The sequence below is a fragment of the Notothenia coriiceps genome, unplaced genomic scaffold, assembly GCF_000735185.1.
Source record: "Notothenia coriiceps isolate Sejong01 unplaced genomic scaffold, NC01 NC01_scaffold00038357, whole genome shotgun sequence".
Taxonomy (NCBI): Eukaryota; Metazoa; Chordata; class Actinopteri; order Perciformes; family Nototheniidae; genus Notothenia; species Notothenia coriiceps.
This window is the reverse complement of record NW_011371058.1, coordinates 52,247-66,435: the sequence shown is the minus strand read 5'-3', so window position 1 is coordinate 66,435 and position 14,189 is coordinate 52,247. Positions and strand designations below refer to the sequence as shown.

General features: G+C 40.7%; 2 protein-coding genes across 2 annotated transcripts in view; one reads left to right on the top strand and one right to left on the bottom strand.

Annotated features, from left to right (window-relative positions):
• The first annotated feature begins 419 nt into the window (after window positions 1-419).
• LOC104968192 (calcium-dependent secretion activator 1-like) lies at window positions 420-5,438 on the top strand. The gene is made up of 4 exons (XM_010797767.1): window positions 420-496; window positions 1,153-1,236; window positions 1,360-1,392; window positions 5,286-5,438. The coding sequence occupies exons 1-4, from the start codon at window positions 473-475 to the stop codon at window positions 5,436-5,438; spliced, it is 294 nt and encodes a 97-aa protein (XP_010796069.1). The 5' UTR covers window positions 420-472.
• A 1,396-nt stretch (window positions 5,439-6,834) lies between these two features.
• The window catches only part of LOC104968191 (calcium-dependent secretion activator 1-like), a 56,215-nt gene continuing 48,860 nt past the window's right edge, over window positions 6,835-14,189 (bottom strand). The window contains exons 14-15 of the mRNA XM_010797766.1: window positions 12,408-12,549; window positions 6,835-6,994 (exon numbers count right to left, since the gene is read on the bottom strand). Coding sequence (XP_010796068.1) covers window positions 6,835-6,994; window positions 12,408-12,549 — 302 coding nt within the window. The remainder of the gene's footprint in view (window positions 6,995-12,407; window positions 12,550-14,189) is intronic.

Here is a 14,189-nt window from a genome sequence, read left to right as displayed (position 1 = left end):
TGTAAAAAAGAAACACCATCATATTTGTGAAGTAGCAGAGCGGGCTCTATTTTCTAGTTCAGTTCTGTATGAGGCTCATGAATATCATGGTAAAGATTTGATTATTTCTTAAAAAGCTCTGCTTTGCAGCTCACCAGCAACATCTTATACTGTAGTAACTATTTAGAGCCAAATGTGTGTTCCTACAGAATATAACGTTTACAGATGAATTCCTTACAAAGGAATATACATACTAAATCAATGAATATAGAACTGCCAGTGCTTCCCTTTAACGTGTCTACATGGTGGTGTGTGTGTGTGTGTGTGTGTGTGTGTGTGTGTGTGTGTGTGTGTGTGTGTGTGTGTGTGTGTGTGTGTGTGTGTGTGTGTGTGTGTGTGTGCTGAACAGTGTTGAACATTTCTGTGTTTCCTTCCTGTGCAGAGGCAGTACCACTCCCAGATTGACGATCTGATTGAAGAGACGGTGAAGGAGATGATAACTCTGCTGGTAGCTAAGGTACACAATATTATGGAGTCCTTGTACACAGTAGATGCATTTGATGTAATATTGTATGGCTGAAAATATTATATTGTTTATTCTATTTTTGTAAATATAAAATGTTCTTTGTATGTTTAGGTTCAGTACTGGAGAAGGTTTCAGAAGGTTCACTGCATGATATATGGAAAGCTGACTAAAAGCTTTGGAAGCTATACAGGCTGCTGTTTTAGAGTGATTGTTAACATTTTGGAAAATTAATAAAATACCACAAGCATGCAAAATGAACACAAACTCAAAACACTCAAAATGACAACAAAATGATTAAAAGTTACCAAATTAAATGTTTTTCTAGAAAAGGATGTTGGAGTATTTTGTCGATAGATAGAGGAGCATTTATCTTTATTCTGAACTGACAGAATGGAAATCTGGAGATGGACAGTTTTCTGATGCATTGCTTTATTTTAGACTGCCCTCATTGCAATACTGCTTATGGGAAATGTATGTAAGTTAAATGAATCAATAATACGGGTGTTAAAGTACGTTTTTACTGCTAATCCTTCCTGGTTTTTACTAGGCGTTTGATTGAGATGGACGATGGGTTGTTTGTGGCACTGCTGCATTTTCACAATTTCAGTCATTCCACTGCTTGTTTTTCTTTTTGTCCCATTCCTCAGTTTGTGGTCATCCTGGAGGGTGTGTTAGCCAAGCTCTCCAGATATGACGAAGGAACGCTCTTCTCTTCCTTCCTTTCTTTCACAGTAAGTATCACTTCCATCACCATCATCCCTTTCTTTTTAAACATGTTCCTGCAGATAATCAGTAGCTTCTGTGTTTGTGACACACTTCCAGTTTTTCACCTCTTCTCTCTCCTCTTTGTCCAGGTGAAAGCTGCTTCAAAGTATGTGGATGTACCTGTAAGTGAGATTTACTTACTTTTCTATCTATCACTTAATCATGCATTAATCAACCCTGTTTCCTCTTGATATAACTAATTTGAATAGGTATTACCCTGCATACCATGTGTTGTTAGCATCGGCTACTAAAACTCTTCAAGGTTGAGAAAGATGCTGGCTTTTGTTAAGATATAATAATAATAATAATAATAAATGATATTTATATAGCGCCTTTCAAGGGACCCAAAGGTCGCTGTACATGGTGGACAAACAAAACAAACAGACAATCAAAGGGCAAACAAAAAATAAAGGAACCAAGGGGGACCAAGAAAGGTCTAGGGCCCGAAGGCCAGGGTGAACAGGTGTGTTTTTAATAAGGATTTGAAGATGTCCAGGGAGGCAGCATTACGGACCTCGGCAGGAAGTGCATTCCAGAGGGTGGGGGCCGCAACACTGAACGCCCTGTCACCAACAGTTCGGAGGCAAGAGCGGGGGATGGAGAGCAGACCCCCGTCTCAGGACCGCAGACTCCACAGTAGGGGTGTAGGGATGGAGGAGGTCCGATAAGTACTGGGGTGCGAGGGAATGGAGGGACTTGTACGTGAGGAGGAGTGTTTTGTACTGAATCCGGGACTTGACCGTCAGCCAGTGTAGGTGGATGAGGGTGGGGGTGATATGTTGCCATGGGTTGGTGCGGGTGAGAAGCCTGGCGGCAGAGTTATGGACATATTGGAGCCTGTCCAGGGTTTTGCTGGGAACCCGACAGGACTCCATTGCGGTAGGCCAGATGGGATGTGATGAAGGCGTGTACAAGTGTTTCTGCCACAGAGTCAGAGAGTGAGGGGCGGAGTCTGGCAAAGTTTTTGAGATGGTAGAAGGCGAATTTGGTAACAGATTTGATGTGCGCCTGGAAGGAGAGGGTGGAGTCCAGGATGACTCCCAGGTTGTGGACTTCAGTGGACGGGGAGATGGAGCAGCCGTCAATGGTGAGAAGCAAGTCTCCAACCTTCTGGAGCTGTGCCTTGGGAGCCACAATCATGAGCTCTCTTTTATTGCTGTTGATTTTTAGCAGGTTTGATGACATCCAGTTTTTGATGTCCTGTAGGCAGTTGACAAGGGATTAAGGGGGGGAGCTGAGTGGACGGTTTAGTGCAGAGATAGAGCTGTGTGCCATCAGCATAAGAGTGAAAGCTGAGACCATGTTGGCAGATGATTTTACCAAGTGGGAGCATGTAGATGGTGAATAGGAGGGGTCCAACCACAGAGCCTTGAGGTACACCTTGGTTGACTGGGGCCGGAGGGGAGCTGCAGTCACTGAGGGTGACAAAGTGTTTCCTGTTAGAGAGGTAGGACTCTAACCAGGCAAGAGCTGTGTCACTGAGGCCAAGGTAGTCAGACATCTTTTAAAAATTAAAATAAACAAGATAGCTCAGCGTAATGAGGGTTTATGCTGTCTAAACAGAACCACAAAGCTCTAATTCCAGGAGTGATATAAAGGAAACATTTATAAAATCCACAATTAAACTAAATATGTGATTTTTAAAAGCAAAAACCAAAATGAAAATGTGAGAAATTCTAATATGCATTATGTTTATGCAAGAGAACAAAAATACAACACTGGCATATACAGTAAGACTCTTCCAACATGCATTTGCTTATTGAAATCACTCATATGTAAAAATACACGCGAGACGAGACGCGGAATAAAATGAAGGAGCTTCATTTCATATTACTGTTTAAACCAAATGTAATTATTTATCGCCTATGTAAAAATAAACGGACAACCATTAACACATTGGCTAACACTCCATTCATTTAATTTACATTTCAACATCATTTTTAAATAAAACGTTTAAGGTTGTTTAGAGGACCAGAACCTGGTGTTTTTTTCCCCAGGACCGTGTGTGTTTGTTTCTTGTGGATGTACAAATATTTGACCATGCTTTCACATGTAGAACCATAATCCAGATGGCCTTGGTTGTCGTATTTCCACATCAAATGTCCTCATGTTTCCTCCCATAAATGTCCATTGATATGCATGTGTCCAGACACCGTGCCTCGCTCTCTGTGCTACACATTGTGAGTCCATGTTGTGCAACACATGCCCATTCAGCTGTCAGGGTGCCGCTGGGGCTGCGTGTGTTTCTGTGTGTTTGTATATGCGTGTGGACGCATCAGATCTGTATTAGCTGCCAACACTACGGCCGTAGCAACATGCCAAATTTCAAATTAATGCCTTGTCAGTGAACGTGACGCGCCATTGTGTGCACTGGCAGGGGTCGCAGCTTCCAGCCCAGCACGATAATTGTGTCCTTAATGTACAAAATAAGAGTTCCACTGGGTAAAAGACTCTAATTTACACATTGTAAGTGTCATTGCAGATGTGTTAACTAAGTTTATTGGCAGTTAGCGATGAGCTTTTTGAATCTGTATGATTTGGCAGAAAAGACAGAGAAACTGAGACCCAAAGGTTTATGGTGTGTCGTCTCATCTGGACAATGGTAAGAATTGTTGATGTAAGAAAGAGAACTAAGGTGCCGGGTACAAACACATTGTCCTCAGTGAATATTTTAGATGTCAGCATGGCAGGCCTCCTAACAGTCTGCTCTGCCATCAAACCGCACAGTGTCTCAGTGCCCTGTTCACTTTGCACATGGCCAGCCGCCCCCAGAGCGGAGGGAGACATCACTGTCGATACAACACTTCTCCTTATTCTCCCAATAATACATTACTCGTTATATCATTATTAGTAAGTATAATTTGAAATATATTTTCTCTCCTGTATTACATTTGAGGTACTTCTACTTTACCTGAGTACTTTCATGGTATAATACTTTATACTCACATACCACATTTTGGAGGCAACCTTTGTACTTTTTACTCCACTACATTAATTTTTGTGATGTATTTACTACTTTATAAATTCATTTTGACACACAATAAAAACTTTTTTTTAAAAACTGTTTTAAAATGATTATAGTGTGTAGATTAAACTATCCAAGATTCTATTCAAGTAACTAAAACAAAAAAATACGTTTTTGTTCAAAGATATTTCACAGTTTTTTCTGCAAGGAGAACTCTGTACCCCTACATACTTTATGTAGATTGTCCTAATCGTACTTAAATACTTTTACTTACGTTTTTACAGTGTGATATCGGAATGTATTCTCACGTAAATAATCTGAATACTGCTCATGACAGAGTAGAGTCAGTAGCCATGCAGCTCTGTGTGGAGTTAGGCACAGTGTTCCGAACTAAATGCTAACAACAGCATGCTAGGACAGTCGCTAGGATAAAGTGTGGGCAACTTTAAAGTCTGCCTTAAAGGTGAGGTGGGTAAGTTTGAGAAACCGGCTCGAGATACACTTTTTGTTATATTCCATGGAATGCTCTTAACATCCCGATAGCAATGAATATCTTAAGTGCTTTGACAAAAAATCCATAAAAAAATGTCAATGTGACAGCTGTGTCACAAAGCCTCTTGATAGTTTGTCACTCCTTATTATAATGACAAATTATCTAATTAACATCCAATCGAGAAGTTTTAAGTGTTGAAGAAAAGCCTTGTGTGATACTATCACATATATTCTGTATCAGTATTAAGGCAATATGGTGATAACATTAACCCTGGGGTGGACACTATCTTTTAAAGGAACTAAACTTTAATATTTAAATGTCCTATTACTTTATACTATATGGATACTGTAGTACATTTGTTTGATAACCTGAGGTCAGGATAAACTTTATTGATCCCCTGATGAAAATTCACAAGCATCCCGGCAGTATGTATAGTAACAAAGAAACTCCTCCTTTTTTCACTTAACTGAGATTTTGAATACAGGACATGTAACAGAGTATTTCTACACTGAGGTATTACTTTTTCACTTTTTCTCTCTCCCTATTCTCCTCTGCAGAAGCCAGGGATGGACATCGCTGACGGTTACGTGACGTTTGTTCGTCATTCCCAGGATATGCTGCGGGAGAAGGTCAACGAGGAGGTGTACATAGAGAGATTATTTGATGTGAGTAAGCCCAGCACCTCCTCCTCTGTAAGGGAGACTTACTAACAACACACTTTCATTCACCCCACCTGTGATCATCCACAGGAGGAGATTAAAAACGAAAGTGATGTGACGTTAAATGATTATAGGTGTAGCGGCCAAAATCATATAGAAATAAAACAGATAATTAACTTAAAATAATACAGCCGCTGAGGCACTAGTTAGCGGATCTTACGCGGGGCAATGATCCAGGTCCAGACAAGATTCTCCGTTGTACATTTATTATGATCCAATATCATTGGCAATGAACAGGTTTCCTATGGTTTGTTCCTTAAGCCTTTCCTATGGCTTTCCTTTCCTGTGGTTGGAAAACCCTGTGGCTCGAAACACCCTGGTGGAAAACCGTTTGCCTACTAGTGCTCTGGCTCCCACCACCCACCTGTCTCCAATATATACAATTACACCAGGTGCTCTAATCACCCAGTGCCCAAAACATGCCTTCAAAATAAAAGCATAGAAACTACTTTAACTTATAAAGCTAACTAANCTCCGCTCTCTGACCGCGGGTTTAGTAGAGTTGCGTTGAGTAGAGCGGTTTGGAGAAATACAATGTAAAACTACCGAAAAATACCAGCTCCTTAAAACACAACCGCTCTACTCAACGCAACTCTACTAAACCCGCGGTCAGAGAGCGGAGATGTGTCCCCTGTGTGATGTAATATGACGCGTTTGACGTATGACCTTAAAAAAAAGCCGTTTTTAAGAGCAGAGCTCAAAATTGCTCCTTTCCCTCTGAATTCCTGCCCTTATGTCTCGTAAAACCTATCAAATCCTGCATTCACTTTTTTAATTGTAATTTTCAAGCAAGTTTAAGCATAAATGTAGAAAAAATAAAAACCTGCAAGATGCTCTTTAACCTTAAACCTTATAGGAAAATTATTTGAAATAATAAACATCCTAAAAAGGTTATCTGAACATCAGATTAAAACGTTTCTTTAAAACATTATTATAACCTGTAGGTAACGTTAGCCAAAGTTGTGAGAACGTTCGCTGCTAGCTGGGTACATCTCTTGCTTATTTCAAAAGTAATTGCATTTATTTCTTCCTTGGAAGAAAATGTATTTTATATAGCTTTTAACTAGATTGAAATAGTGCCAGTTTCATCAGTCACCATGTCCTTTCATTGCATGGCTTGGTTGAATATTTAATTCTGATTGTTCAATTTGAACCTTCTACTGTCTTTTATGAAAGGCACACTGAACTTATGTGCCAGATTTTGTGATATAACTGATTTATTAGTAAGTTGGCCTGTAATGGGATAAAGTGCAGACCACAGGCTGAAACAGATGCATATTGGATCTCGTTATTTCTCTCCAGCCCCCGAAACCCCAACTTACTTAGAAAACAAGCAGTAACAACTGTTTTTGTTTGCAATCAGACCAATATATATTTGACCAGTGTCCTACCGTTTTACGCATGATTCGATCATGTCGCTGGACATCAGCTTCAGGCGGGTCTCCAGGTGTTTGCCAAACTCCTCCTCAGGCCAGTGCAGATCTCTGATGAAGGTCTGCAGAGCGTCCAGCTTCCAGAAGAGGTCCTCTGACGTTCCCGAGCCATTACTGCAGGGAGAGTGCACTTTTGTAAGTCGCTTTGGATTAAAGCGTCAGTTAAATGCAATGTAATGAGAGGCTCACAGGTTAGAGTGTCAGGGAGGCTAGGACAGGGCTGTGGCTCAGGGGTCACATGGGAGGGCAAGGTGGGAGACTGCTCAGACCAGTGTTTACAACAACAGTGTAGCTGGTTGTTTTTGAACACCACTGACCATTTTATCAAGAATATGACTTCCATGAAGAGTTTTAAACTCAACCGTGGCTCAGACAGAACCACAGTGCAGGGACATTCAGACACACGAGAGGACAGGGTGCTTCAGGTACCCGGGGGAAAGCTTTAGATGTGGAAAGATGCAAGTCTGTAACCAGGACAGTCAGAGATCGCCTCTGCCAGTTTAAACTGGATTCACAGCCGTAAATACTTTACATTTTGGCAGACATTTAGATTTTCACATGATTTTTAAATGACCTGCTTCTCATCCTGTGGTGTGAATTGACATTTGTATCCTGGTCAATTAGGACAGGTTCAATCCCTCCTGGACCCCCACTGCAGTCAGCATGCCGTTGTGTCCTTGGGCAAGACCCTTGACCCCAAATTGTTCCTGAGGGTGCTGTCCACAGTGTGGAATGTATTCAATGAATAATATATGTAATATAATGTAACGTAAAGCGCTTTGAGCACTTGGAAAAGCGCTACGATGAATAACATGATTATGACTATTATTAAAGCTGCTGGGTTAGATGTCCTAAACAAGTTGTTTTTCTAAATGTTTCCTAGGCGAGTATATTAGTTATAATTTTAAATTATTTAAAAGTTAAAATAACAAATATATACAGTGAATAGTAATGAAATTCATGAAAATTGATACATCGTAAGAACAAAATCTAAATTTCTCAAATAGAGCATTAACGAGCATGGAAAATGTTATGAATTGATCATAAAATTGGAGAGAATGTGGTAAACAGATCTGTTTGGTAAAGCCTCACGCCTGCTAGTTGTGAACATTTAGGATGGTCTTCTTTTAGTTGCTCCTTTTTTTCTTTTTCTGCCTCTTCGTTGAGTATTTGCATCTTTCCAGTAAAATCAGAAAAACATTTGGAAATTGTTGGGATTTAATTTCCAGGTCACTGCCTTCTCCATTCATTCACACACACCATGCCGGGACATTGGCATGAACGTGAATAGTGAAACGTGATAAGTCAATATTAGCATAGACCATTAATGTATGCACTCCTAAACTGAAACCTTTTTGTAAAGCCATCTGTCTTCTTTACACTACTGATTCTTGAAGGCACAAAAGAGACAGTTCTGCCATATCTGTAGGCATCTTTCTTTTTGAAAAGTGAATTAGTTTCTAAATATAAAGGCTGAAATGCAGCACTCATCATTTTTTTTCACAATTCAAACTTTGGGGCTGGTATTTTCAAATCCTCCAGATTCCTGATGAGGGAACAGTCCGGATGTGCTGCAGTGACACTCTGCAGGAGGCTGCCGCTCAGAGCAGCTTCACACCTCTGAGCCCCGTTGTTGGTGCTTTTCGCTTAAGTTTTCAAGGTGCTATAGATGATATGTCAAGTGTTTGCAGAGATATGCAGAGTGCTTTTAATGATAGCACTCTCAAGATCACATGCATATTATTATTAGATTCCTCAGTGGAATCAGAGGCTGTTACACATTATTCACTCTTTTTAAAGGGCCACAGAAATTCTACTTACAGTCCATACTTTTAATGAGCTCGATTTCATGATTTAATAATTGATGATACAGAACTACCGACTGTTCACTCTGAAGGAGCTGCAATGTTTCTATAGATTTAAAGGTGGGGTAGGTAAGTTTGAGAAACCGGCTCGAGATACACTTTTTGTTATATTCCATGGAATACTCTTAACGTCCCGATAGCAATGAATATCTTAAGTGCTTTGACCAAAAATCCATAATAAATGTCATCTGTGGAAGCCGTGGCGCTGTAGAAAGCACGACCAATCATCTGAGCCGGCCCGACTAAAATAACTGGATGGCCTACCTGCCTGTCAGCCTTCCATCTGTGCATAAACTTATCTCGTGCCCTCATTGGTCATGTGCGCGTTCGTGTGTGTTGGAGGAGGAGCTCTGTAAGGAAGTGGCNACTGTGAACCCAAGGTCTATGTGTCTGGGGAGGTCATTCAAACAGTTACACATTTTAAATATCTAGGCATTATCCTTGACACTACTTTATCCTTCAAAAAACAAGTGAGAAAGGTAATGCAAATAACTAAATACAATCTAGCACACTTTAGATATATAAGGAACTGTTTGACAACACCTGTAGCAAAACTCTATATGACTGCCATGATCCTTCCCCACCTAACATACTGTATGACCAGCTGGACCCAGGCGAATAGCACAACATTAAGGCCTATCCTGTCACTTCACAAACAAGCTCTCAAAGTTTTGGACAGAAAACCTAAGCTATACCACCATTGCAACATCCTGGACAAACATAACCTGCTCAGCTGGGGAAATATTTGAAAACACACTGATGCATGTCTCATTTTAAAAATTCTAAACGGCAAGGCACCCCCAGGGTAGTCCCTCGTAGGTCCAGTTCCTTTGGTAAACACTGTTTCTCTGTGAGGGCATCAACACTTTGGAACACACTACCAATACAGATAAGGAATAACACCTCCTATCATACATTTAACCGCAATCATAAGAACTGGCTTTTAAACAATCAAAAATGTGAACACTTTTAACTGTATCAAGGTATGATGATATTTCATCTGTTTGCATGTTTGTTTGTTCCACTCTATTGTTGTACTGCTATTTATTTATTGTTGTACTGCTGTTGTCTGCTGTACTCTATTTAATTATGTTTTTATTTCTCTAGTCTTGTTCTGGTCATTTAACATCTTGCCAGGGACAACAGTTGAAAATTATCCTGCTGGCTAATACTGGCTCATTTACAGCAATGTGGATTAATGTGAACTGTCCTTTAAGTAAATAAACAAACAAACAAACAAACAAACAAGCTATGTTGATGTTTGGTTGCACCACAGAGATGAAAGTATCATCTCAGCTTCTCTGGTGTCAATCCACACTACCTAAGACATTGTCTCAGAAAATAATGTTTTCACTTTCTCCAGCCAATAAGTGCAAAGTCTTACTCTTGATGTAGATCAGGAGAGAGGCTAACAGGTACAAAAAGCTAACAACATTCACCCACAACAACAAAATGTAACTAAATGACATCAAAGCATTATTATGAGGTGAGGGTGATAACTGTCCAACCTTAAAGCTAGTGCACCATAACAACAGTGAAACTACATCACAGGACAATATGCAGATGAGGACGTAACGTTATAACAAACACACCATGAGAGCAAACACTGGCAACTGCTTCAAATTAGCAGTTGTAAAGTAATCTTACCCTGCACATTTGCATGACAATGTGGGGCATATATTTACATGTAATTGCCCATATTAATGTGTATACTTATTTAACATCTTACAGACCACTGACATAAGGTTAGTAGGTACAGAAGATGTGGGCATTTAAATTGAACCCGCAATACATTTTTTTCATTGAGGTGTATCTTCAGTTATTTTTCATGTGAATCATCTTTGACGTAGCATCTCCTTTTTTTGTCTTGTGTTATAATGCTTCTCTCCACAGGAGTAAATCCAGCACTCTGCCCAATGTCAACCTCCCAAAGCCCAAAGTAGAAACTCTCACAGGGCCCAGTGCTAACCTCACACACACGCCCGGCTTATCTTCACCCAGCTGGATGGCGGATAGTTATCAGTGTGTATGAGCCTCTGCAGCCTGACACACACACACACATGTCCTTGGCTTGAACGTGGAATCTTTTTATTATCCACATTTCTTTCCATTCTTGGTTGTTAGGTTTTTACAGGAAGTCAAGAAAATTCGAATCATCTATAATGTGAAAAATACATAATAGGTTTTATCTGAATTTATACACATATTAAAGGTGTTGTAGGTCATTTTGGAGAAACCAGCTCGAGTGCGCTAGAATTAGAAAATACAAGACCAGAGAAAATCTGCCACTTCCTTACAGAGCTCCTCCTCCAACACACACGAACGCGCACATGACCAATGAGGGTGCCAAGGCACACNTCCGGGGACACAACTGATGCAAACAACTATAGGCCCATTAGTATTTTACCGTCCAGCCAATTGCTCAGCTACACATTTCTCAGAGATCTTAGACATGACAGGTAAAATACTAATGGGCCTATAGTTGTTTGCATCAGTTGTGTCCCCGGATTTGTGGACTGGCACAACAATGGCTAACTTAGGTATCAAACTAAATAATTTCAAGGTATTTTCGTATCCATCAGGGTTCCACCCACCCCATAGAGTCCAGTAGAGGGCGGAGCCTGTGAGATATAATGATGGGTTACGTATTGTAACCCTAGTTATATAAGTACAGGCAGAGCCCTCTACTAGGGGGCCCTGTCTGTCCTATGCTGCTCGCTGAAGAGGGTGTAGGGTGTCGGGAAGCGTGGCCAGCGCACGCACTCAGGTAGGCCCGCCCCCGGGAGGCGGCTACATTTATAAATATCTCAGTAGGTGAACGCTCGCATAGTGAGGTCAAGGGCAGTACCCATAGAGTCAAGTAGAGGGCTCCGCCTGTGCTTATATAACTAGGGTTACAATACGTAACCCATCGTTTTCACCCCGTGAGGGTTGACGCCAACTTTACATGGACGCTGTGGGGAAAGACGTAGTATATTAACGTTCTCCTGACGAGACCTCAAATCATCTTCGTAATATCTATCAAACTATAGATCCTACACATCCACTGGACGGATTCTAAAAGTACAATATACACTTCTCGCTAGGAATCTAATCAAAAAGCATTTTAACTATAATACAATTTAGGATTTTCCAGAGAGGGTTATTTGTGAATATACGACCCTCCGGAGCGTTTGCAATCAACGGGAGCATATGCCGCAAATTGTTGTTTCTTACACGACCACTAGAGGTGCTAAACTTTAAAACGTGACTTTAGGTCGTAATAAGCTGCTGAACGATCGACCTATTTGGTCGTTTTTTGGAGGAGGACAGGCTGGATATTATTTACAATTTCAACAGGGATATTGTTGATTGGCATTGATGATGTGTTTTGGATATTTCCTCACTGTTAATTTTCTTTTTACATTTATTTACAGCACACTGGAAAGAAGACTAAACTAAAGATTAAACGGCCGTATATTAAAGCAAAATACAAATCTGCCGCTGTCATATCAGCCATCTGACAGTTATTAACCTGCTCACATAATAACTGATAATAATTCTCTTTTGACATATCAATGTTTGTGTTAACAATGTGTTTTAAAAATCTAAATTGTACAGAACACATCCTCACTGCGGGTGAAGAAGATAGCTAACAGTATAGTGAATGAAGGCATCCTTACTTGACAGGTTCCCAGGATTCTCTTTCAAAGCCTCTGTGAATGGACTGAGCAATGGAAGACTCCATCAGGTCCACATAGCGCACCACCAGGGGGGCATACAGGTCCTGCAGGTGCTTGTGGAACTTTCCATTGCACAGGTTATCTGGGGAGGGTGAAAAAACAACATCAAAGAGACTTAGTTAACCTAAGCACATGAGAAGCCCCTCACTGCAGTGCGTACTATGTTTACTATGGATGTCTTCCTCTTTCTTGTCGTTATTAGCTCAAAACTAATTGTAACTACTTTGCTAGCATGTTACTGTCCCCTGTAGATCAGCGATATCAACGAGTAAAACCATTGGCTGGAAAGCGAATATGGTCATGGTGAAGAGACACAAAAACAAGTCTCCATAATCTCATGACTGAGCAGACTCATCTCTGATTTAATCTCTACAACTCTCAGCAGGTGCAGCACTACAATTCTTGTTTCATTCCTGCTTCGTGAGTGTAGATGTGACCCAAAGGTGCTTTTTACACTTGTTGTGTTCATGTTGGGTTACAAGATAAATCAGAAGGTCAGCCAGATAAATAATAGATTTCCCTGTCCTAGACGATGATGATAAACAATGACAGGGGAGGAAGGTGTTTCTGTTAACACTGGCTCTTCATTAACTGCTATCTAAGCATATTCAGTTTTCAATCTGTATAGACAAAAGGTGGGAATCCCTGCCTTTTTTAAATCCAATCCAACACACACAATTCTGTGCCGGCTCCCAACTGGTAAAAAGGCAACACTGACAAAGACCACAGGAGATAAAATGGAGGCCAGTGTGTGCTAATGTGATGCCTCACGGCTCCATGCAGCGTGTCTGCTTTTCCTCTCCCTCTTTGTTTTTCTCTCCCCCTCTGAGCATGTATGTGTTTGTGTGTGTTGGCATTGGAGTCAAGGTCGATGATACACAGTAGGTGCGATGTTTGTTGTGTTCCCTGATTACCACTCTCCCAATTAGCCACTTGAGCGGCTGCTGTCCACTTGGATGTGTTGTGTCCAGGAGTGTGTTCGCAGGGCCCACTACCCCTGCTTTAGACCTCATTAACTCCTCGAATGGCAGTGCGTCTTTGGCGCCTGCCTAGTGCTCAGGCTAAGGCTATTTACTGCTCCATAAGTGCACCGCTGTGGGGCAACAGAGCAGATGACCTTCTGTGGAAAAGATGTCCCTGTGAGGATGTTCGTTACTAAAGTGTGCGCTTTTCACACTGTGAGGACTCTGCTGGTTTAATGTTGCTATTTAAGACAGACCCTCCGATTTTTGCTTCCAAATAACATAGTGGTCTGATTTGGAAAAACAAACCTGGCATCCTGGCATGATCATTTGCAGAGATCCTGCTTTTATTGAACTTTTAATTAAAGTTAGTAGTTCATCATGGGAAGGATGGCAGGATCTAGTGGTTTTGATGAAAATGCAATCTTAACCTCTTGTTTTTTGTTTTTGTAATTTGGCAAATGATTGAAGTGGAATAGAAACCTGGAATACCTAAGTATGTAGTACCTACACTATATGTTATTTATTCTATTAACTCTGCCAATAATCTGTAATTATTGTTGTGTTTATATATTATTTAGCATGTAAAGTGTCTTTGAGTACCTGAAAAGTATAGAGAGCCTTCAGTAAAATGTGACGATGTAACAATGTGACAAATCAGTGAGCCTTTTCAGAAGACTCATAACTTCAGTAGAAACCCACGGGCTTGTGCCTGAGGGCCAGAAGTAGAGTTGGTTCCGACCGTTTTGGGAACTTATTT